Below are 24,995 nucleotides of genomic sequence, written 5' to 3'. Positions count from 1 at the left end.
GTAGAGCAGTTTGGTTTTGCTGTTCTGTGTAAACAACTGTAATGAGCTTTGGTTCTTCTGTTGGAATGGAATGAAAGTGTTTAGCAGTGGGCCAGGGTTCAAAAATGAGGGAAATCCTCTGCTTTTTGTCAGAGGCCTTGCTGGCATTGTAAACTGGACAAGATATTCTGCTGTTACTTAGAACTGAGATTTTTATCTTTGCTCTTCCCAGAAGAGAGAGGCACAAGAGACATCTGCAGATGATTTATGAATATTAAATTTATTACAGTAACAGTTTACAGTACAAGGCACATACTGATGACTTACAATCAGCTTGCAACACTTGTAACTAAACAGCTGCATAAATTAATACAGGTGCATCATGTACAAGTTGGAGGGAATACTTCGTTCTGTACAGCTAAAACTCCAGTTTAATTCTCTTTAAAAGGCAAAGATGGTCCTAATTTACCAGTTTCATTACTTCCTTTTCACTGTTCAGAACAGAGGGTAGGATATACTCGCGGTAGATGAGTGGAAGGTGAGCTGAAGAGAAGGAATTTTTTTGCCTCAAAACACTTTGTAACTGCAGTGCAGTTCATTTGGTATCAATATAAGTAATTTTTGTACAAAACCAGTGTTTAAGGTATGGCTGCTTGCTGAGCTACCTGATAAATATTGGTTGCTTTACATGTTTTCAGATGGGTGTGTTAAAAAAACGTGTATAAATAAATCAATTTCTCAATATTTCAACCACTCAGCTAAATAGAAATACCAAAAAATGAACTTACCATAATATTTGAACCAGTACACCCTGTAACAAAAAATGAGAACTAAATTGCCTTTCAAGTTCAGCATTTATAGAATGAAAACATGGATGCATTTTATCTTCGTATTATTCAGGAAGAGGAAAGCCTTTTTAATCTACATTGCTTTTTGTATCTTCAAATAATTCTAAGAGTTTTCATCCTCACTCACTGTCTCAGGACTCAGAGCACGTTAGTCTGACATTTCAGCTGTTGCAGGGCTTGTGTTTCTGTCAGGGCTTCCTGGCTGACTTAATTCACTAGAAAATGTGACATTTCTTGGGAAATCTCTCTGCAACTCCCAGAGAGCCAATGCCTATCCTGTGTCAGTGTCTTAAGAATTGCAAGGTTTTTTTGTTAGCTGAACTGCTGTCTGAAGAGGAAAGAAACAGGCTAGGGTTTTCTCCTTTATTTCCCACACTTTGCTGTTGGATGTGTACAAATACCTCATTCATCTTACACTGACATTTCATGTGTATTTTTTCAGTTAACGAACTCAGAAAATTTAACTTTTGGAAGGAGATTTCAAATACACTTGAGGCCTAAGCTACAAAACTTTCACATGAGTAGCTGTCCAGTAAGACAGATTTATTGTGTTTTTCTAGTGGCAATTACAAACATATTCCCTTTTCAAAAATAGTTCAGGAGTCTAGTTCTGAAAGAACACTCCTTGTCCCTCTTCGGTTATTTCCTCATTGGAAGTTGGGATTGAGACTTAGATGAACTCAAAAGTCATTATCCAGAGTGGAAGAGGAAGTGGCAGAGGCCTTTCTCCAGGTACACAAAGGGGGAAAGCTTTGGCAGAGGGGATGGAAATGTTTTCAGAAGGCAAACACAGCATCCCTGCTTTCCTCTCACCTGGCAAGTGCTTCATACCCAGGTCATTCCAGCATGTTCCTTAATGCCCCCTGCTCTGCCTGCACAGGGAGCCTTGGCAACATTAGCAAAGGGATACAAAAGAGCCTTTTATCCTCTATTTTATTTTACTGTCATCATAGTCTGTGTGCCAGAGTAAAAATACAATGCAAGTTTGTACAGGAATGATGCTTTCCTGGGTTTGTCTGCACTCCCACTGCAGCAGAACTCGTGTCCTCCAGGGCCAGGGCAGCTGCATTTGGGGAGCACCTGTGTGCATGTCATGTAAAGAGCTTTGTATGGGTGTTAATTTGTGTGTCAGTACCTCGAAATTTAATATAAAGTGTTCTGATGAGAATCAATCCTGCTGAACTTTACTCAGCTTCTTGCTAAGAAAAAAAAAATTCCTCTCTTTTTTCTTCTTCAGCTTGAAAACTTAATGCAGTCACATCAGAGTATGAGCTACTAAACCTTCAAAGTGGGTTTGGATAGTTGTAAATGTACTTTTGTCAGCCAGCCAAAAGGAGTATTCTAAATTTTACTTCTGTACTAGGAAAGAGGAGGAAAACCCTACAGGCTCCAGCAAATTTTAGCTGTGAAATTAACTGTAAAAAAAAAAAGGGAAGTGAAGCAGAGAAAGAGATCTTTAAGATTGCACTTTTTGGCATGAGAACTCAAAAAGATTCATTGTTGGTTCGTAGTTTCTGTAGCTCTGCCAGGACAATGACTGGTTATGGAAACAGTACAGTAAGTGCTGGCAACTTAAGTGCTTGTCAAGAAACTCACGATAAGTTTTTGTGGCTTGATTGTGTCTAAAGGAAAGTGAATTCTCAAACATCACAGAAAATAATCTTTGTAATTTTTTTTTTATGCAAGAAACAGTAGAAATTGTTACCACCTACAAACCAGAGGAAATGCACACGAGGCCGGTGCTGTGTGTGCTGATGTGTGCAGAGCTGTGCTGCTCAGCATTTTTCCTCTCCCTCTGCCTCCTCCACCACAAGCCTAGGGAACTTCCTATTTTTGTTTTCCTCGTTTATAAACCCCTGCTTTACTCGAGTAATGTATGGCTATCAGAAATATTTGTGCATTTTCCCACGTAGTTGAAGCAAGTAGAGAACCTTAGAAGCGAATACGACATTGCCCGGTACGAACGATCACACGGAGGGAGGAGATACAGGAGCACTGCCACACACTGGGGGTCTACACCTAATCCTGCCGTGCCTTGCTCGTCCTGGAGGGCTGCTGCAGGCACTCGGTGCCACTCCCGGAGCAGGGATGTTCCCTGGAGTTCCACAGTGAGTGCTCAGTCCAGCCTGCTTGGAAGTGCACAGTAGATGTCATTGAATTGCTTGGATAAATGTGCTGGAGGCATCACCTTTCCCAAAGGTGCCAGTGGTGCAGCCTCCGTGGAAAATCTGTTTGTTGTCTCAGCTGGAAAGGAGGTTCTTTGCGGGGAGAGGAGGGGAAAAGTGACATTTTGTGCTCCTCTTCCCTCCCCAGAACCAGGTCAGCTTATACTGCGTTCATGCGGATGTCTCCAAAGGGAATTTCTGTCGCTGTTTCTGGAGTAATGCTTTTCAGAATACGCTGTTGGAAAGACATCAGAAATTTATTTTAGGGGCAATGTATAACATGTCAGCCGTTTAGAAAGAGATTAATAATATAGCATGACTTTGAGTTACACCTCTTGAGCTACTTAAGAGTGTTTCAGGCCTCTGTTAGCACTATGAAGATGGAAAGTGCTGTAGAAGTACACAGCAGTATTTTAAATATTATTTGTAGCATAATTGGAATCAAAGCTTGGCAGATGTCATATTAATGCTTTAGGACTTTGCAGTTTACTGGGATACCCTGAGCCAACTAAGTATATTCTTTATGAACTGGTATTTATTTAAACTTAGAAGAAATCTCAGTGTTGTCATTTCAGATTTATGGCAGAGAACTCTTACTTAATATGTGAGAGAAAAGCAAGCTTTTCTTTACAGATACATGCCATGAAACCAGCCTTTCACTGCCTCATTTGCTTGACTGGGGGATTTTGAGTGTCTGAAGTGAATTTTAGGAAGACTCTCCAGTTCATCAGACCTCAAAAAATTACTTGATATAACATTTCATAAGAAATTGTCAGCAGCCTCGGTAAGAACCGGGGAGATTTGTGAGAATTTGGGAACAGAGCAGCCAGTCATGATAGTTTTAGGAATCACCTCCTTCCTAACAGTCAAACAGAAGCAAGAGAGCATCAGGGATACCTCCTTTAGTGTCCCTGGGGTGATGACCAGGCGATAGATCATGTAGATGGGAATGAAGATGATGGAGGAGGTTCCTATGCAGTAACCCACAACTGTGGTCCAGTAGGGATAGTCATAATCAAAAAGCCTCAGCTCAGGAGGGCTGGACAGGAAGCTGCAAGTGACAAACTGAAAGAGAAAAAGGGCAAAGTGTGAATATGTGGATTTTCATGGCACGCGTTTTGTGTTCCAGCATAGCACTGAAATAAACAAAAAATGAGTAGGACTCAAGATTAAAAATATGTTGACACTGAAAAAAAATCCTAAATTACATGAGTATAGATTTAAAACAAATCAACAACAAATCATGAAGCAAAGACCAAGAGGATCCTTCCCAAAGCAGATGCTCTCCACTCTACACTGCTCTCTGTCAGAATAGGAAAAGGAAAAAAAGTCAGCTCAGTTACTGCTGTTGGATCATTTTCCTGAGCATATCATTCATGACTGAAAAATTCCTTAGGAAACAACAAATACTTTTAGTTGAATATTACAGGAATAATATTTGTGACTGTCCCAGGAAGGATCTCTGACTGTTTTTTTTTCCAGAGTATCATCAGAAGCTCAGGATTTACCAGAAAAACTTCTGTACAGAAATTACATCCTACATCCTGAGCTTTCCTTATTTTAGGTGGGTTTCCACAGGGAATACAAATAGCTCTGCCTGGTAACCACATCCCCAGAGCTCTGTGCCTCTCTGTTTTGCTGGTTTAGGAGTACAAAGAGGACAGAAGTGTAAAAATTGCTGTGGTGTGACATTTGAATTTATAGTTTTCTCTTTCTAGGGGTAATAACATCAAAGTCTGTTAATTATGCCTTGATCATTACAATTGTTTTGAATTCACTCTGTAGGTCTTAAATCCACATTCTGTGCTTCATAAACTCCATCTTGACCTCTCTGCTCCCACTAAAGCCAGTCAGAATAAAAGATAGCATGGGCTAATTTTGAATCAGGAAATGAACACTTTATGTTCAAATGTTATTAATAACACTGCCAAGCCAAACACTGGGACAGTATTTCCAATTTTGAATTATAGATTTATAGTGGTTGTAATTAACTGCTGGAAATTTTAAGTGGAATATTCTAAAGTTGTCCATCAGCAGTTGCTGAGACAGTGTATTTACTTATCTTGGTGTTCCTCCTCTGACAGTATGTTTCATCAGCTTTTATTGCTACATTTTGCTGAGGTAAACATAAGGCAACAAAACAAAGTAAATTTGTTTAGCAGAGGGCAGGGGGGGAGTTATTCAGAATCCAGACTTATTCAGCTAATTCAACTACAAAAATCCTTAAAACTGTGATTTGGTAACAAGACCTTGCAGGATTGTATTGGGTTTTTTTACTAATTGAGCCTTTTTTGTTTAACAAAAATTGTTACTAAGAACTGGAATTATGCTTTTAGAAGGAGCTGCATTGTTCAGTGGTGATTTTCTTGGTGCTGGAAATAAAAAGCTCTAAAGAAAACTCACCAGAAGGAAAAGGGGACTAATTGCAACCCAGCAAACTCGCCAGTACCAGCCTGGGGCAGAGCCCAGCATTTCTTTCACATCGTTGCAAAACTGGGTGATGCCTGTGGGGACAAGTGGAGGAGAGGGATGACAGCAGGTCTAAGATTTTCAAAAGGAGATGCTCAACACTTTTTTATGCCCAGCAAGTAAATTCAGAATCTATCCCAGAAGACCATTTTGTTCCTATAACTCTTAATTTTACTAAACCGTTAATTACTCTGAATTACACCTCCTGTTACTTTTAGCTGTCTGTGCACTTCTGTCAGAGAGCAATTAACACTAATTCTCACTGCTTTAGTTATCAGTGAGTCTGTAAAAAGCTTTAGTAAACTTTTTTCTGGAGACATGGGTGATCTTGTGTGCAGAAACCGAGGCAATGCAGGAGTTTGGGGTGGGATGTTTGGAGGTACCATAGAACCAGGACACAGCCACTGCCTCCAGGAACACGACGGTCAGCACAGCTGGGCCCGTGGCATATTCCTCAAACAGCTTCACCACATATGCTCCTCCCTGGAAAAGAGATCAAGCTGTCAGTGTGCCCTGCTGCTGGTTGGTGCTGCCTTTGGCTGGAGCAGAATGTTCACAAGTGGGGGATTCACCCAGTTCTGTCACTTCACCCTATTTCTGCCAGGGAAGCCCTGGGGAGCTGCTCACCCCTCACCTGGGGGCTGCCACGCAGAGAAGCTAAAAACTGCTGGCTGGGTTTTAGTGAACAAAGGGATGGCTTTTTGCACGCCCTCTTCTTTCTCCACCAAGGATCATAGCTGCTGAACAGCAAATAAATAAAGTGTTACTTTGCTTTCTTTCCATTTGGGATCTAGAACCACAAAGGAGGAGAGCTCTTGCAGAGGAACTCGGCATCCTTGTACAGCAAATACTTCACATAAGAAGGAAGTTACACATACATGAGCAAGTGGAGTGAAACATGACAGGAAAGCCAAGTATTTCTTTCTATTTCCCTTGTGATTCTTACACTCATTATTCAAAAATTGCTTGTTGTGGGAATGAAATCCACAAGCCCCACAGGAACAATTTGATTTGACTAATGATGATTTCTGCCTTGAAACAGTGAGGAAATCCATTACTAGATTTTTTTTTTAAATTCAAAATACATTTTATACATTGTGAAGATTATAATAACTGTTCATGTTATTTTTAAACACGGAGCTTTTGGGAATAAGAAATAAACCACATAAAATGTGGCTGGTTGTCTGCTGACTGATGAGCAGCACCATTTATGATGTGTAGCACATCATGAGTTGCAGTAGGATTATTTTGCAACATATTTCCTAGTGAAATATCACATTTATTCCAAGTAATAGATTTCTAATGCATAGAAAAAACAGCCTGGAGGTTCAATCTGATTTCTTGAAACTCTCTTCAAAAAATTACCCTCTCCAAGGTGTCATTGGCAGGAAAGTGCCCGAGAGGGAGGCTGAGGGTGGCTGAGATACTCACAAATGTCAGGGTTGCCAGCGACCCCAAAAAGCAAACGATGGTCAGACCAAGGACAAACAATTCCCTGCGTTTGCCCCAGACGTGAGGGAATTCATCCAGGACTCCAGTAATCACCCCCTCCAGTCCTGCAAACTGAAAAGCATGGAAAAATCACTGGAAAATAGAGGGCAGTGTTGCCTGCTTAAAAGTAAGTTTGAGTGCATTGAAGCATTGGTGCTTTGTTCTTCTCTAGAGTTGGTGTGAGGTTTTTAGACAAGTCTTTCCTCCTAACTTTTTAAAACTGTTCAGGGTGGGGATTTAGTGTTCAGGTATCTGTGGGAATGCATTTTCATCCAAAAGCAGTCCTGTGCTGCAGGCAGCAGGATGTGGAGAGATGAGAGGTGGTTCAGTAGGACCACGACTGTGAAATCAGCTGAGTTCAGCCCTGCTTCAAGGAGCTGATTCTCCACCTGTACCACACTCACATGATAATTTTTTAGTGTATCTCCAGTTCTCACCTTTTAAATCCAAATTGTGGGAAAAAATTCCAGATTTTCATAATTGCTTTGTAAGTTTACAAGCAAGAAGGGAGCCTGGAAGGCTGCAGTCAACTAGGAGTGTATAAATCAATTCGCTTGTATTTCAGTGTCTTGTTAATTGTCACAGCATGACAGTGACAAATAATTGATTATATTCAAACCTATTCAGATGAAAATTGGAGCAACAGTTGCTGTCTTACAGAAGGCAGCTGGCACTGCCAGTCCTGCTGCAAACCCCTCAGTGCCAGGGCAGTGTTTGTAGTTCTGTTTCTGTGTCCCCTGCTGCCTACTCACCGTGCTGTCCAAGCCCAGCGTGAGCAGCATCAGGAAGAAGATGATGGCAAAGAAGGTGGAAGCTGGCATGTTTGCAATGGCCTCTGCATAGGTGATGAAGAGCAGGCTGGGTCCTGGAGCAGAGTTGGGATCACTGTTAGGACAGGCTGTGCACAGTGTCTCCCAGGGGAAAACTTCTCCCCCCAGGCTGCTTTGCCATGTGCAGTTACCACCACGTCTGTGAAACTGCAGTCTGGCTTTTAGATGTGGTATTTATAGGCTGATTTTTTTTAGCTGTACTGTGTAACAGTGCCCAATAAAGTCAGCATCCTGAATAATATACTAAATATTTCTCATCACCCGTGCTGCCCTCGATCTAGAAGTACATATACAAATACATTCTATCTTAGAAGCAGTTTGAGATGTGTATGGAACAGAACCTACCGGTGTCTTTGGCAACCTCTGAGACATCTTCATTCCTCATCTCAGCCATGTAGCCCAGCACGGTGAAGATGACAAACCCAGACACAAAGCTGGTCAAGCAGTTCACGGTGCTGGTGACCAGAGCATCTCTGCAACAGAAGACCTAACTCTCATCAGGGACCTAACTCATCTGCACCTGCTAGAAAGGGTTACAACTCTTGGTTTACAATCTGGACAGACTCATAGAAAAAACTAGGGGAATACAAGGAAAAAACGAGCAGCAGATTTGAAAGAAAGAGGGGGAAAAAACCCAACCCATTACTGCTTTTTCTTCTCAAATCCATACAGGTGCTGTGAAATCAGTCTGCCACTGGATTGAATGTTGGCTGTATCCTGCTGTTTTAAAATACTAGGAATTACTACTTGAATATTAAAGAATTGAGGATTTTGTAAGTTAGAAATAGATTTTTTTCAAGTAACAAGGAAAAAACATAAATTGCCTTTCTGCTCAAGACTATGAACCTATTTTTTAACTGACTACTGAGATTAAATAACTACAATGTGATGGTTTGGCAGGGGTTTATTCCATTTTCTTGTGGCAAGTTTCTACATTTTAGACCTCTTGCTGTAAAATTAGTAAAAATTATCTTACTTCAAGGTAGGTAACAGAGGAGAAATGCTTGAGATTGCAGGTTCTCTGTTACACTTACTCCTGATTTCTATGTACACAGGTCTGACAATTTAGTGCCTTTCACCAACACCCTGTTTCTTTTTCATAAATACCCACAGTTATATTTTTAAACTCGATTTTGCTTATAGAATAAGGTAGAACTCACTGGTAGCAGTTGTTGTGGAATTTGTTGTAGCTGGAATAAGCCAACAGGACCCCAAAACCTGGTCCCAGGGAGAAAAAAATCTGAGCTGCTGCATCCACCCAAACCTGAAAAATAATGAAGGCCAAGAAAAAAAATGCCATGAAACAGATTGAATGAGTTTGGTATATTCAGAATATCACTTAGGTCTGCAAAAGGGTATTTCACTGGTCTGCCTGTGTCCTGGTCCTGGTCTAAGAGACACTCTGTTGAGAGAGCTGTTGGAATATGAATGTTTGTTGTAGAACTGTTGTGGCTGTTGCACTTCTACCATCATCCTAGATAATTCAGTGAATTACCTGTAATCAGTTTAACACAAGTTTTGCAGTGTATAGAGAACTTTATACCCCTGATTTTGAAGTCTTGCAAATCTTCCTCCAAACTCTGTGTGCTGTGGAATAGCCCTGTGCTTGGCAATGTGTCCCCCAGGCTATGTCGACTTTTCCTGGATTTATGGAAATCCATTGACTGTGTGGATGCAGTTCTGGTTCTTGGGGCTCAATTCAGCTTTGTTGTAGCTGTGACAGATGCAAGTGTGATGATCTTGTTATGAAAAGCTTGTTGTACTTGAAAAGTGGCCACAGCCCTAATGAGTAATGTTCTAAAGTACAATATCAGCTCTCTTTCTGAAGGTGAAAGTCCTCATTCATTTATTCTCTTTTGATTGAAACATGGAGTTCATTACAACTCATTTCTAATATTCTCTCCCATGGTGTGAGGCCATCCTGTATCACCCAGACAGAGCTCTGTCATCACCCAGCACACAGATTGCAATCTGCTCTCCTCACTCCAGATACATCCAATACAATATCAATGCCCTTTATTGCTTTTTCAGAAGATGTGGCTCCTTATTGGAGATGCTGCTTTATCAGAGACTGGTGTCTTTTCATTTCCTCTTCATTCAAAACTCTCCATATCAGCTGGGCAGCAGCAGACTCGCAAACATTGGAAATTTTTAATCTTCATGTTTGTAGTATTTATTGCTTTGGGGTTTTTCCATCACCCTCCTCAGCAGACACTTTCACAGGCAGTGGAGTGAGCACAGCCTTGAGCCTGATGGATTGCTTGTCATCCCCAAAGTTCAAGGCTGGATCAGACACTGGAGGGCCTGGGGTTTGTTGGTTAGCTCAGTTTGTCCTCACTCCTGCTTTCCTCTCAAATTTTGGTGGTGTCTGCAGGCCTGACTGATTTATTCCTCCTCCACAGGCACTTACATGAGTTACTGGGCCAGGGTTTAGTTGGTGTCTGTGGGCTCATCTGCCAAAGCTTGTTACAGGCTGGAGACAGGAGTTTCTGCTCCAGTAACCTGCACTATTTAAACAGGGGCAGCTGTGGACTCTGTAGGGCTGTACTCATCCCCTTAAGCCAAAAATCTGCAGCTCCACCACTTGTTAGGGTTTAATAAATTCAGTTTGCTCAGTGTGACTCTCACAGGGGAAGGATTTTGTTGCAGTGTAGGAGCACTCACAGCTTCTCACTCAGTGTCAGCCTGGTCACCATTTTCCCAGTGAAAAAGGATTTGGTCACTTGCTTTCTTCTAATCAGATCACTCATTCTGTTCAACCACTGTGTGGGAGCTCTGCCTGTAGTTCAGGCTAAATTGAGGGTGGACTCTAAAATTATTTATAATTATGGAAATAGCATGGACTCAGGCTTTTAAGTCCATGTTAAGACATTTGTTCAGTCATGCTCTCTGCATCTATGGTGATACACACACAGACAGGCTGAAAGCAAATCTCCCTTTTATAAAGCTCTTTACCTCAGTGGCCAGGAGTTTCTGCCAGTCAGGTTTCAGGTAGTAGAGGACACCTCTCCAAGCCCCAGGCAAAGTTGCACCTCTCACGAGCAGGATGAAGAGGATGATGTAAGGGAACGTGGCAGTCACCCAAACCACCTGTGAGGGAACATGGTGAGAGCGTTTGCCATGGGGAGAAAGTTAGCAGGGATAATAATTAATTAATCATGTTATATGTCTCAGCATTTATAGCATCTTCACATGAGCTTCTCTGCAGGTCTGTGAACAGGCAGTTTGCACATCTGAGCCCTTTCCCTGGCAGGGTTGGTCCTGCCCAGAGAACAGTGTCACTTATTTTTGTTCTTTATTGCTTGGACACGAGCAGCAGCCACCGTACAGCGAGTGCTCCCCAAATACATCAGCCCACAATCCCTGTCATGGAAACAACCTGAGCTGACCTCCTGACAGTTCATTGGCTCAGGTAGAGCTGCCTCAAGACAAGTTGATGTGTCTTGCTCTTGCATTCACCTTGCCAGATGTTTTGACCCCTTTCCAGATGCTGAAGTACACAATGGTGAAGATCAGCAGCAAGCAGAGGGTCAGCTGCCAGCTAATGCCCCCCAGGTCATCCAGCCCATTGGACCTGTGCACCTGCAGAACCTGGCGGCTGCAAGAGGCAAGAAAAACACAGCAGAGATACTTTTTAAACAAATGCTTACATTAAACTTGCATTTAACAGTCCCATACTGTGGTCTGAGCATTACAAGGAATCTTGAGATCTTGATAAGCAGCCTTCAAAGTCATGACATTTGGGATTCGTTTTATTTTACTTAAAAGATTGGTTTTAACAGCACACTAGTGATGATAAGTGACAGCAGACAGCAACTGGGAAACTCCTAAAACACAGACCAACCCCCATGCACCCTAAGATTACATCCCCCTACAAAAATCCAGTGATTTGAAGGGGATGCCATCAGCAATCAGCCCTGCTGCCCTCTGAGGAAAACCTTGCTGGTGTTCCAGCAGTCTGGCTGCCACCACCATCCTCACTTACATGCACTTACGTATAAAATTCTTCTGCAGGAGAGATGGAGTGCAGGGACCAGCTGACGTTGTCCTTGCTGAAGTAGTTGGTGCAGTTTCCTGTGTTCCAGGGGTTTGTGCAGCTGGTCCAGGGCAGCTCCGCCGTGAAGGAGGAGATGAGGTAGTAAAAAGCCCAAGCCATGATGGTGTTGTAGTAGGAGGCTACGTAAAGATCTATGATACAGATGGCAAAGCCAATTCCTGGAGAGGCAGGAAATCATTGCATTTAGTCAGTGTAAGTTTTAGGCAAAAAAAAGAAAAAAAGGATTGGTTATCACATCAATAACTGTTTGTCTAAGGCAGCTCTGCAGGAGGAACACACACCCTCCCAGCTCTTTACAGCACTGGCATTTCTTGTGACTTCAGAAACACTCTGATTACAGCAAAGCATCCTCAATCAAGACAGAACATTTTTTTTAAATAGATATTTTCTATGTGTTCCTAAATGTCTGCAATTTAGAAATAGGCATCTTGCAGTCTCAGTAAATAAAAAGACAGGATCAGAGCTACAGCACTGGGAACAAGAGTAAATGAGGATATAGAACAGTTCCTTTTATTCTTTATCATTTTAGGCTTGGTCAGCCTCTCTCTAATCAATTTGAGTTCCATACTGTATGTGTATACAAGAGTACACACACATGTGCAAGTGCACCTGGAGGTTTAGGAAAGCTTTCTTTGTAAAGCCAAAATCTTGTGTAGAACAAGTCTTACTTGACTTTATGAGATTTTCTTTTTGCCCCCCAAAATGCCACCTTTATAGGAATATTTTCCAGTTATTCAGAAAGTTCCATTTCCCTTTGTTACCTTTGAATATAGGACATATTTTTCTCCAGATGGAAATGCAGCCATTCCTGTGGTACTGTCCTAGTGCTAATTCCATATAGAAGAGAGGAATCCCTCCAAAGAGGGCCATGATTGTGTAAGGAATGAGGAATGCTCCTGCAAGAGAGAAAGCAGATGATTGTAACTCTTCACAGACTTATCTTCCAACAGTACCAGCACTCCATAAACAGGAGTTCCTTTTATCCCACAGGGAAAATGCAGATCCCCTCCCTTGCCAGCACACCTCTGAATTACTGTGGGATTCCTCATGACAGTAACTACCCAGCGGTGTGAACAAGAAGCAACACCCAGGCCAAACTTCTCACATTTCTGCAACACAGGATTCACCAAGACTCCACTGACTCTCACAGCTGTGAGATGGGCTACAGATAAAATTATTAATTTCTCCAATAAAATGCCTTTGTTACATCAGAGAGACGAAAATCCTTTCTGAGATCTCCTTGATTAGATTTTGGATTTGTATTTTGTCTCTTATGTCAGTGAGTCAGAAACCCAGCCTTCCTCATGAGTTGGTTTAGACATGTTGGTTTATCAGATTTTAAAATGCTCCTTGGGAAAGGGATTGAGGTGTTGGAGTGTGGGTCTGCACCTACCTGGTTCTCAGCTTCTAGTTGTGCTGTGCTAAACAGCTTTTCTGTGATTATCCTATCTCAATATTTAGGATTTTCAGTGAATAATTTCTCCTTGATCATTTGTTACACATGATATTTTAAAAACCACTAAACCATCCATTTATAAACCGAGAAATTCAGCACTAAGGAGCAATGAACACGAGTGGGCACTGACCTCCTCCATTCTGATAGCAGATATAAGGAAATCTCCACACATTTCCCAGATCCACTGCGTATCCAATGACAGAGAGGAGAAAGTCAATTTTTTTACTCCAGGTCTCCCTGTCCTCCAGCTCCATCAGCTGCTGCTGAGCCTCGGCCCCGCAGGTGGTGGACGTGGTGGTGGTGGTGGTGGTGGTGGCTGCTGGGGCCGTGCCCTGGGCATCCTCCACCTCTGCATGGCAGGGAGCTGAGCTCTGGACCCCTGAAAAGCCATTGGAGATCTGAGCTGCCTCCCCTTTGTCCCCCTGGCTCGGGTGGACTTTGCTGCCATCCTCCACCAGCCGTAGGGCAGATTTAGGGTTCCTGACCAGAAGTCCGTTCTCTTTGCAGTCTTCTCCTTTGCTACAGTCTGAGGCATCTTTCTTGGAAGTCAGGGGCTCTGTCTCATTGCTTGTGGGCTTTTTTTCCATTTTTGCTGAGATTTGTGCTGGTCACTTGCAGGCAGGCAGCAGCACAGGGTCCCTTCGGGGTTTGTCTTCCCACACCTTTGTTCCCAGCACTTTTAGAATTCCTCTTCCATACTTAAATCCATCAGATTGAAGGCACAAGCACCATCTAAGAAATGAAAAAGAGTTGAAAATCCATTACAAGCTTTACTGGTGCTGGAAATTTTCAAGTTACAGCCAGCAGATTCTGTGATTAAAATACAGAGGTAATTAACCATCACAGCATGCAAAGTGAATCACAGAGCAGATAATCTGGGATTTTGCCCAGAGAAAGGCAGGAAGAAATCATCTCTTTGACAGCAGAACCTGGTGTACCTGGATCACACCCTCTCAGGAGGATCTGCTGGACTTTGTGCATTGCTGGACACCTCACAGCCAGTCACAGTCCTGCTGTCTGCTGGTATCACCTTCTCTGAACACTGCTGGGCTCCCAGTTGGCAAACTGAGGGCAGAGCTTAGTGGGACTTTTATTTTCATTTCCCAAGTTCATCCTGCAACTCATCCACTCATCTTGTGGCAATTTCTAGATTCACCCAGTATGAAGGGAAAAGAGTTAATTACACAAATATGAGCTAACCATGATATGAAAATTACATTTCATGACCACCTTTCTTCAGAAATCCCACAATGTCTGCTCTGTTTAGCAGCAGATGTGGAAGGCTTAAATGAAATTTTAGAAAATATTTAAATATCAGTGGTTTTGCATCAACTAACTTTTGAGGCTCAGTCAACACCAATAACAAGAAGAAGAGGTCAGAAACTTATTTGATTTTTTGATTTGATTTTTTCTCATTAAGAACTAACATGTGAGTCTAAAGGACAAGACTTGTCCCTGGTTTTATAAGACTCCCTGGGCAAATAAAAGCATCTTTCATTCAGTTGGGGTCTGCTGACACTGTGGTCCCAGCCCTGGGAAGGGTGGTGGGCACTGCTCCTGTGCTCCTGCCCACTGCCAGCAAAAAAAAACAGGCACTGGGAGGATCCCTGGCTTCTGTGCCCTCTTCTGATGTGCTAAAAACAGAATCCAAGGGAAATAAACCACCCTGAAATAAAGTATAACACAATCAGCTTTTCCTGCAGAACAAAGATAACAGAGGAGTTGTGATGCTGTGAGCAGGTCAAGTTTTTTTTTCTGCTGATTTGTTCAGGTAAACACCCAGCTGCCTTTACCCAAGGAAACCTTGGAACAGGAGCTGATCCCCTGTGCTGTAAATTCCCCAGGGCAGTAACCCTGCTTTATTGCTAGCAAAGAGTCACACAATCTACGCCATGCCAAGATTAAATGATTGCAATTACATCTAATTTTTCCCTTTCAAAACATTTTGTCATGGTAGTAAATGTCATTGTCACATCCTAGCAGAAAAAAAAGAGCATTATTTCACTTATAACTGCAGGAAAAAACTAAGAGAAGTGATATGATTTGCTTATTTCTAGAATTTGCTGATTATCAGAGCTATTAAAACTCAAGTTTTTCCTGGCTTTCCACCTTCTGCAAAGACAGTTTGTTAAACCTTTTATAAACATTTCTCGGTGCAAGCAGAAAGAGAAGGAAAGTCATTGAGCTGCAGAGCAAACAGGAGGATGGTTTAGAGATAAAATTCACTTGAAAATATTGCTTATAACTTTCAGAAATCTTTAGTTCTTCAGGTTTACATTCTGTCTCTACCCAAACAGTCTCTTTTTTGTCATACAGCAAGCAGTGCATCATTAATTTGAATTCTTACAAGAGCAAGTGCTTTGCTGCTGTTAATTAACCATCCACAAAGATTGAAACATCTTCAGATTGAGAGAAAAACACCAGGGCAAAGAACAGGAGGTTCTCTTTTACCTGCAGGACTATAAAACCTGAATGCCTTTGGAGTCCAAAACCTTCAAATGTCCCAAAAGAGGTTCTGGAGATGGAAACAGCCCTGGTGGCCACACAAATCCAGGGGAAGGCCACAGCCAATCCTCCCCTTGTACAGAGCATGGTAAATAGCAGGTGGGAATATGGAAAAGTAACCTGAGCCCTTCTGGACTTTACTCCTCTCACCCATAAATGGGAACACTGTAAAGGATGTTGATTTAACTGCATTATCTCATGGGGTTGATTTTGCCTTACCTGAGGCTTAAACTGTCAGTGTGTTTGTAAAACTCTTTATTTCTGCACATTTTTAATGCTTTATTTACTAAGGGGAGGTCAAGGAGTGTATTGTTGATATCCAGGATTTGTGACAACCAGGATTGTTGTCCGTCCAGACCTAAACTCCTTCTCCTGTTCTTCTGCACACCACAGGAAAAAAAAAATCACATTAATTGAAATACTTTGGCTGAATTTTCAGTAGTTCGAGCCTCAAATATGCAAAATTACATGTGAATTTTCAGGGGATCCAGCTGAAATCAGAGCTATTTCTTTCTGAAAAAGGAATGACAGCTTGTCAGCTGTCCTGGGGAATCTCTGGAGTGATGAAGTCCACGGCTCCACAGTGGAGTTCACAGGGGCATAGTTGGCACATGCAAGCAGAACAGTTTCAGATTATTTCATTACACCATAAAAAACTGTGGGAGAATGTACATTTTTCTTTGCTTTCCTACAAATCAAGAAAAAAAAAATTGAAGGCACTGTGAGCACTACAAAGGTGTAAAGAGCTGCAGAGAGAGCTCTTGGGGTGGGAAACGTGCTCGGACACCAGGGAAGATATCCAGGGGAAAAGGAGCCCAAAAGTGAAGGATTTTGCCCACCTCAGCCTCCTCTCCTCCCTGCACAGACCCCCAGTTCAGGTGAATGATGACAGCAGTGATCTCAGCAATATCAGTTTATTACTGTTTTCAGTCTGAGCTGTCCCAAAGGTTGCTGTTACATAACTGCACCGTGGCTCCTTATCAGCCCCAATTAGCAGCAGGAGAAAAAGGAGATAAAAAGGGGAAGAAGACAGAGCTGTGTGCTTTCCTTCCCTTTTGATCTGTGCTTGGCAGACGTGACTTTGTTCCTCCGGGCGGCCCTGGTGCCGAGCTGGGGTTGTTCTGCAGGGCAGCTCCCTCCAGGAGCACGTGGAAGGTGCCAGCCCTGGGAATGCCACCCTCCCTTGGCAAAGAGTGACTACAGAGGAGTGACCCTGGAGTCCTCCACAGCTCTCCCAGCTTTGCTGAAAACATTTGGGTGGGTAACTGAAGGCTTGTGTTTGCACACGTGGTGCTGCAGCCACCAACGCTGTTCACATCAAACATTAATTAAATTATATTTATTTACCTCCCGCACGGAGATGAACTCGAACAAACACTGCAGGAATAAAACCCCTGCCTATTCCCTGATGCACAAATGCGGCTCTTGTGCCTGTACCAGAGCAGCCCTCGAGGAGCATCCCTGGCCTGGAGCCCGGCTCCTGCTGCTCGAGTGTTGGAGCATCTCCTGTTTATTCTGGGGGCTCGCAGTGACCTCTCCTGGCAGTGCGGGAATCCCTCGCCTTTCAGAGTAAACAACCCTTCCCAGCACCACAACAACGGGATTTTCCTGCTCTCGGCACTCTTTAGGGGAGGAATTGGCGTTTCGTGTGTCTGGGGGAGCAAAGCGGTGGGGCTGAGGGGCAGCAAGGAGCAGATGTGCAAGGGAGGCAAACCCGGGGTCCCCGGGAGCTGCCGGGTTGGAGCCGGGGCTGCAGAGCCTCCCCCAGCCCCTGTGCCCCCCATTTCAACCCCCACAGCTGCAAAATGTATGGGTTTGTATGAATATCACTTCGCACAAATGTGAATATTTCATATTTCGTGTCCTGGTTCCGCGGATGTGGGGAAGCAGCACTCGCTGGGCTGCAGGAAAACTCATCCCCACCTTCCCTCCCCTGCTCCTCCATCCTCCTGCCTGAAGAGCTCTGAAACTCGAGAAGAGCCAGCCCAGGGTGTTGGCAAACAGAATCAAAGCCGGGATGGTTCCTGTTCACTTGACCGAAATCTCACATTTATCCCAGAGAACTGGAGATGGTTGAAGTTGCAGCTCCTGACTCACCTTGCAGCTCACCCAGGCAGTTGTGCAGAAATGGAAAGAGTCCAAGGACGTTACTTTTATCTCAAATATCAAGCAAGAAGTTTGTATGAGCAGATAGAATCGCTCACCCCAGGCAGGAGAGGGCTGTGCTGCTTGCCTGGACCTGTTCTCACCTCTCAGCCACAAATGAGCCAGACAGGTTTCATGATTTTCCTCTGAGTTTGCAGAGGTCAGCAGCAACCCTTAATTCAAAGTATCATGGAATATATTTCCCCATACTGTGAGGGCTTGTTAAAAAATTTAAAATTTCAGCCAATTAAATTGCATTGCTCTCAATTATGGTGAATTTTGCCTGCTGTGTGTCATACACAAGTCATATTTGGGTTCATAATGCTAAAAAGAATTGGTGCCTTTTGATGTTGAACGTGTTCACTTTTACTGATTTCTTTAAAAAATGAGTACCCAGAATGTCCTCTCCTGTTAGCTCATTAGCAAGTGTGACAGTCTGTATTTCAGATTTCAAAACCTGATAATCAAAACTACTTGGGAGCCACAGAATTGGGGCATTGGGTGTAAAGCAGATCCAAGCTGATATCTAGACCATCCCTCCACAACTGAAAATGGATTTGTTCAGGGGATTTTTTTTTTAGAAATTCTTTTCTAGGTGAAGAGAATCAAAATAAAGAGTGATCAAAACCCACTGAAATTAATGGTGCAGCGAATTGTAACAGGTTTGATCCCACTGCCAATGATTTTAAATGCTACAAAAGTTGTGCTTTGGCACAGCACTGTGACCTGGGAGTATTTTAAGAGGAATTTTGAGCGTGCAGGTGACAAAACGGATGAAATATCCTTTGTATGGATATTCGAGTGTTCCAGGGGCTCCCTCACGTTCCTGCTAAAGCAGAGTGAGCTCAGCAAGTCCTGCTGGTGGGACAATGGCCCTGGAAGCCCTCACAGGCTGCTTCCCCAAGAGTGCCACCAGGAGAGGTTAACTCCTGTCCTCCCAGAGAGGGGGAGGTGGGAAAAGGCTCCTCTGAAAGCAGCACTTTGGGGGAAACAGAAACTGCCCTGGGAGTTCTACATCACAGCCTTGTCCCTGTCTCAGCCTGAAATTAAAAAGTCATCAGGAAAATAGAGATTTCTACCTTTAACATTCTGTACAGAAGGCAGGCTGTAGTGGGAATGCTGCCAGGCTGGTGTCAGTCATTTAAAGAGCAGCGAGGAGGGGAAATGCATTTTTTTGGCTTGAGGGTGTCTGTGTGTAGTGCAAGGAAACAGATAAGCTTGGGGGGATGATACTGCTTCTGTATGCTTCCTCCAATTATTTATACACCCTTGAGGAAGGGTCCTCACACACCACTAGATAAATGGAGCACCACCCCTTGGTAACAGATGATGTTTCTCTGAAGGGGATTTGTTAATGGCTGTCTCCAAATTACAGCCCTGAATTCAGGCTCCAAGTTCCACTCAAGTTCTGTATGAAACATTTATCCCACAGGCAGGCTCATTGTGCTCTGTCAGACACAGAGCTGCAAACACACAGCCTGGGAAAAGAGTTCTAACATGAGCATCAGGAAGGAGAACAAGACACAGAATTAATATTTCTTTAGGCTCTTACTAATGAAAACTCAGCAATTTATATTTCCATGGAGGAAAGCAGGAAAGAACTTAAACACACTGCACATTTCCATGTGTGGGAATAACTTGGTGTTGTTATTAAATTCTAGTTTTGAGGTAGTTTTTATGAAATTCATCACATCCTGTCCAATTAGAAAATGGTCACAACAGTCACTTCTTGTATGAGAAGTTTGCAAAGTATTCTCCAAGAAAATTACGGTTAATTTACCATCAAAATCACCAGAAAATGCAGCCCAAGTGTTTGAGCCCTTCCCTGGTAAATGTCTGACAACCCACATTAAAAAAATGCCACAACATTTTCAAGAATCCAAATCCATGAAATGCCTGATCCCTTTTCCCCCAGGCTCTCTTAACATATCAAAACATGTTTTCCTTGCCTATTTATATATTCAGTTGCATTACATTCCTTAATTAAACTCCATATTTCTTACTGAACTAACCCAGCAAGCCAGTTGGTTTCAGTAAACGTGATTGACTATAAATATATAGGACATGCTCTTCAGATTTATTACTTGCAATAAATCTGTCCCATTGAGTTCAATAATTTACTGTGCTGGAACCATTTACCTTTTAAAATATAACTTAATACAGTTAATAAAGCTCACTTCACCCTTTCAAAATAAATAACAGCTTAAATTGCCTATTTTCTCTTATTTTTCCTTCAAATTCTGCTGCTTTCCTTCATTTTTCCTTATAGTTTAATGCCTTTTTGAAAGCTTTAAATAACTTTACATCTGTAATGCAGTTATGTGGACTGCCAAAACTCTTAAGTTTAGATTGTCAGAACATGTTCTGCTGCAGGCATTTGACTCCCAACATTCACAACTGCTGGACAAGTGCCTGGAAATGACAGAGCAGAGCATGGAGCAGCAGCAAAGAAATAAAAGGCACTAAAAGTTTTAAAAACTCAAGGAAAACTAAAACTAAAATCCATGTATCTTTTTTTGCCCCCGAAGCTTTGTTAGATGAAAAACGTTTTAGAAATTGTCAAGAAAAATGTTTTAGAAATTGCCAAAGACCTTAAAGCAGCTTTTAAAGCAAACAAACCCTAGAGTAGAGATTTCAGCTCGTATTTCAGATTTTATAACTGAAATGCAACGAGGAGGGAAAGTTAATGAAACTCTGCTGCTGCAGGGGGGCAGCTCCGAGGAGTCTCTGTGCCTGCCTGAATTTCATCAAGTGCTTCAGGCAGGGCTGAGTAAAGACAAAATGATGAAGTACCTGTGTGCGGGGTCGGTCCGGAGCGCTGCCCTTGCTCGAGTCCCCTTCAGCCACATTTACCTCAGCCTGTGGCCAGCTCAGCATCCTGGGGAGCTTTTTGTACCCCAGTCCCCCTCACATGGTCTGATTTGCAGATAATCTGCTGCCAAAGAGCTCTTTAAGAATTTTTTGCGTCACTTTAGTCAAATCAACTTCATGTTTCACCAGGGCTGCAGCTCGGTTTTCCTCCTAGAGGTGGGTGGCTACATTTGCCTGCTCTGATCTGTTCAGCAGGATCCAATGGAGGCACAGGCAGAAGGAAGGGGAGCTTTCCTGGGAAGGGACAGCTTTGCTGGGTGTTGTTATAAATATAAATTACAGGATGGGGGTGAGGATGGACACAAGGAAGTTTTGAGGGAGGCAGTGAATTAGAAATTTCTGTAGATTACAGGAGGATAGGAAGGACTGGGATATTATCACAATAAAAGAGCTTGAAAAGAATAATTTCTTTTCAATAAACCTAAATAGTTGCATTATTTTAATAAAGAAATAAGGTTCAGTTTGGTTTTAAAGCTTGAAGCACAAGTTCTTTACAAGCCTTTTGCTGCCTCAATAAGCTCAACAAGTAATTTCCTTTCTTCCTACCACTACTCCAAATACCTCACTCCACTTCTAACACGTTTTCATCTCCAGTGCTTTTCGTCCAGAATTTCTTCATTCCTGCACATGACTTGTTTATGAAAGGTCATAAATCACAGGTCAATGCCATAGTTTAGGGGGCAAATTTAGGAAAAAAAAAAGGTGGAAAAGCAGAATAGGGGCAAGTAAGAGTAGCTGATTGTTGGGGCAGCAGCAGCTTTGCTGTAAGCAGTTGCCAGTTTTCAGAGACTTCTTCCAAACAATTGTAAAGAAAATAAACTGGAAACTGAGAGCTGTAATTTGCATTTCCTCTGCTGTCCCTGGGCGAGGCTCCTGCACCATCTCAAGGAGAGCTCGGGCACTGCAGCTCCACACGAGGGACGCACTGAAATCAGCTTTGTTTCCCATTATCTTGGGGGCATTTCATCAAATTGAGCTTTTTCCCTTCACTTGCTGTAGAAGTTCATTGATCTTTTCGTGCAAACAGCAATACTCACCTCCTCTGCTGGGCTGGATTTCCCTGCTTTCCAAAATAATCAGGATTGGTGCTCACCTCCCCTTGGCTGCAGGCAGGAACCCCCCAGTCCTTGCCTGTGATATTCCTCCACCACCTTCCCTCTGTTTTGTCCTATTCCAGACAGATCCTGCCGTTCCTCACCCACCAAACCTTCCTGGAGGTCGCAGCAGTGTTTAATGTGCAAATATCCAGCTGTGGGTCAGACCCCAGGCTCTGCAGAGAGCATTTTTGTTTCTTGGGAGGATGGGTGCCACAAGGAATCTGCACCTTTACTTTCCTAGCAACTTTACTTTCCACTGCTGGGACACTGGAAGGGATTTTCCAAACTCACTTTTTCTATCTCTTACGAGAAATAAATTCTCTCTACTGGAAGCCCTTCTGCTCATTACATAATTATACCTTCGGTTTTAAAAAATTTTAGAGGGATTGAGACCTTTGAGGTTTTTCTCCATCTCAGTCTCTGCTTGGAGTAGGTTCTTTTATGCTTTATCCAGGCCTTTTGGTTCAGGTGTTTTTTTCATTATCTTCTGCAGCAGTTATTTGGTTTAGTTTTGCTGTGTGGGTTTTTTCATTTTGAATTTCTTGCCAAACAGTCTGGAGCCTTTGGGACATAATAGAAATAACAGACTGGAGATTTCAGGCAAAACACCTTAACCTTGCAACACCTTATTTATCTCATGAGTGAAAAACTTTCAGGGGCTGTAACTGAGCCAGCTCCAGAATCTCATGAAATCTGGGCATTGGTGGGTGAAATTCTGATGATTTAGGGGAAGTATGAAAAAAAAAAAAAAAGACAAAGAAAATGGACTTTATACAAGAGACAGATAAAGCAGCTGCAGATTCCAGCACAAGGATGGGAATCATCACCCAAATGACCTCATAAAAGTAGTACCAACTGTACTGTGAGATCAGCAATGGCTCTGCAAGTGGCTCTGATTCACTGCCAATAAAAGGGTTGGAGCAATTTTCCAAATAACACAGAGCAAACAAATCCTGCAATATTTGTTTGTTCCCATCTTTCCTTAGTTAGCAATCAGACTACATTTAGAAGATATTACAATTGGCTTTGGGATAAAAGAAATTCTGATTGCTCTTCCCTGCTATTCTCCACACTGCTGGGATGCACATCTGGCAGTTGGATGAGTTTTGGAGAGGTTTTGTTATTTCCACTACAACTTCTTTAAGAGCACATTCCAGTGGGGAAATCTGATTCCTAGAACCCACAAACCACCACTACACATAACCTCTCCTCAGTTCCTTCATCAGGAATTGTTGTTATTTTCTGCCACTCGATTAAATCTGAGAGAGTTGACTTTCATAACATTATCTGTCAATATTTGTCACCTGTCAGGGGAACTGTCCTTGAATTCTCACATGAAAACTGCATGGTTTTGTTGACAAACTGGAAAAGGAAACTGTTAAGTCAGCTGGTTCCTCAGCAAGATCAAGCTTTGCAAAGGATATATATATATATACACATATATGTGTGTGTGTGTGTGTGTGTGTAAACTAAGGAAGGAATCAGCATTGAAATACAATGGGCACTAATTGTTTGGTTTTGTTTTTTTTTTTTTTCCCTAACCAATTGTTTTTATTCTGACCAAAGCATCTTTTTAGCAGTTCTATGTTAACCTTTTCAGTCTGGATTTACAGCTCACAGATCTTTCTTTGCTGAGTGACAACAAAGCAGCAAGCCAGGCTTATTCCCACATTATTTCCATTCCATCCCTTGGAAAGTTTAATTTTTTATCCTCTCTGAACCATCTCCTGTGAACTGACAGGGGTTAAGTGGCTTGTTCCTCCAGCACACCCTCAGGAGAATGAACAATTCCTCGGGAACAATCCCTGGCTGTGAAGTCTCTCCCACACACCTGGGGAGAGCCTGAGGCTGTGCTTGGATCCAGCTGTGTTTGGATCCAGCTGTGCAGGACCCTGAGGATTCCTCAGGCTCAGGAGGGAGCACAGGCAGCTCCATCACCACTCTGCTGTCTCAAGCTTATCTCAGGGCTGCTGATCTCATCAGAGCTCTCCCTCAGGGCAAAAGGGCAGTGACCCCGTGAAAGCCACATCAGCAGGGAATCAGTTCATGGGCAATCATTTCACCCACATTTCAAACTACAGCTTCAAAACAGCCACCTGCAAGGGTTTATGGATAACAAGAGCCTGCAGGCACCAATCCATACAAGGTTTTCATGGCTGTCCTCCCCCAGGCAGAGGAATATCCTTGACTTCTTGGCACCAGCACAAACCTCAAAATACTTTGTTCAACTGCCCCCAGAGGAAAAACCACAGCTCTCACTTTGGCATCTGCATTTCCTCCTTCCCTTCCCAATTCCACCATGGAAAGAAGTTATAAAATTGCAGGGCATGAAGGCAGAAGTGCTGCTGCCAGATTGGCTTCGTTCCCCATAACACGTTTCAGCCATGTGGATTTTCTGGGCTTATTTGAAGGAAAGGAAAAAAACCACAGTGCTATTGTATAAAGTGTACAGGGAAATATCTGGGCAAGAACTGGGGAGATAAGCACAGGCTGGACAATACTTTAAAATACTGAAACCAACAAAAACTGGCTTGGAGTCAGCTTTGAGTTTATCAAGCTCAATCCTCATCAGTGCTACCACCAGCAACAAAAATGTCAGTTAAACTCTGGAGAAAAAGTTAGTTCTCTTTGTTTGATATCATACTCATAGATAGCACAGAGGAAACAGAAGAACTGGTGTTAAAGTCATAAGTAGAAAGATCTTGAAGGACTAAAATTGCTGACCTTTTGGGGGAGGAAAAAGCCCCCAAAACAACCCATGCATTAGTCATAACGAAAATATTGTGCACAGCACAGCTTTCCAAGAGATCTGGCTCTGTGTCAGAGCCACCAGGGAGTACAAGAACTCCTTGCTTGCCTTCACTCCAGTGACAGCACAAAGTGGAGAGTGTGCACGAGACCCCAAAAGGGTCCCTGGAGGATCATCTGCTGCAGCCCCCTGCCCAAAGGAGGATCAGCTCCACCAGTGCCATTTCTGACATTTCTGTGCCCATTTCTGACATTTCTGTGCCCATTTCTGCAGCAGGTCTGTGATGGACACACCACACCCTCACTGCAGCTCACCAACATCTTCCCATTCCAT

General features: G+C 42.9%; 1 protein-coding gene across 3 annotated transcripts; it reads right to left on the bottom strand.

Annotated features, from left to right (window-relative positions):
- Positions 1-240: 240 nt before the first annotated feature.
- On the bottom strand, positions 241-21,170 carry SLC6A4 (solute carrier family 6 member 4). Of its 3 annotated transcripts, XM_064394682.1 has the most exons (15): positions 15,747-15,910; positions 14,234-14,441; positions 13,426-14,027; positions 12,601-12,735; positions 11,778-11,997; positions 11,242-11,380; positions 10,738-10,872; positions 8,943-9,046; positions 8,128-8,255; positions 7,705-7,817; positions 6,893-7,024; positions 5,845-5,944; positions 5,396-5,496; positions 3,890-4,057; positions 241-3,227 (listed from the first exon to the last, which is right to left on the bottom strand). In XM_064394682.1, exons 3-15 carry the CDS (start codon positions 13,880-13,882, stop codon positions 3,153-3,155), a joined length of 2,007 nt encoding a protein of 668 aa, XP_064250752.1. In that variant the 5' UTR covers positions 13,883-14,027; positions 14,234-14,441; positions 15,747-15,910; the 3' UTR covers positions 241-3,152. The 3 variants fall into 3 exon arrangements, with proteins under 3 accessions (XP_064250752.1, XP_064250751.1, XP_064250753.1); XM_064394681.1 differs by lacking the exons at positions 14,234-14,441; positions 15,747-15,910 and adding an exon at positions 20,739-21,170; XM_064394683.1 differs by lacking the exon at positions 14,234-14,441.
- Positions 21,171-24,995: the final 3,825 nt, after the last annotated feature.

This window comes from Passer domesticus, chromosome 19 (genome assembly GCF_036417665.1).
Source record: "Passer domesticus isolate bPasDom1 chromosome 19, bPasDom1.hap1, whole genome shotgun sequence".
NCBI classification, from domain to species: Eukaryota; Metazoa; Chordata; class Aves; order Passeriformes; family Passeridae; genus Passer; species Passer domesticus.
This window is presented reverse-complemented; position numbering and strand designations above follow the sequence as displayed.

Bases quoted from the DNA above. Each gene is read 5' to 3' on its own strand.
- SLC6A4 (XM_064394681.1), bottom strand. From the start codon at position 13,882: ATGGAAAAAAAGCCCACAAGCAATGAGACAGAGCCCCTGACTTCCAAG. The intron at 8,256-8,942 runs GTGAGTTCTACC...CTTCTGTTGCAG, and splicing joins TTCCACAACAACTGCTACCA to AGATGCTCTGGTCACCAGCA. The intron at 7,818-8,127 runs GTAGGTTCTGTT...ACTCTGCTCCAG, and splicing joins AGAGGTTGCCAAAGACACCG to GACCCAGCCTGCTCTTCATC.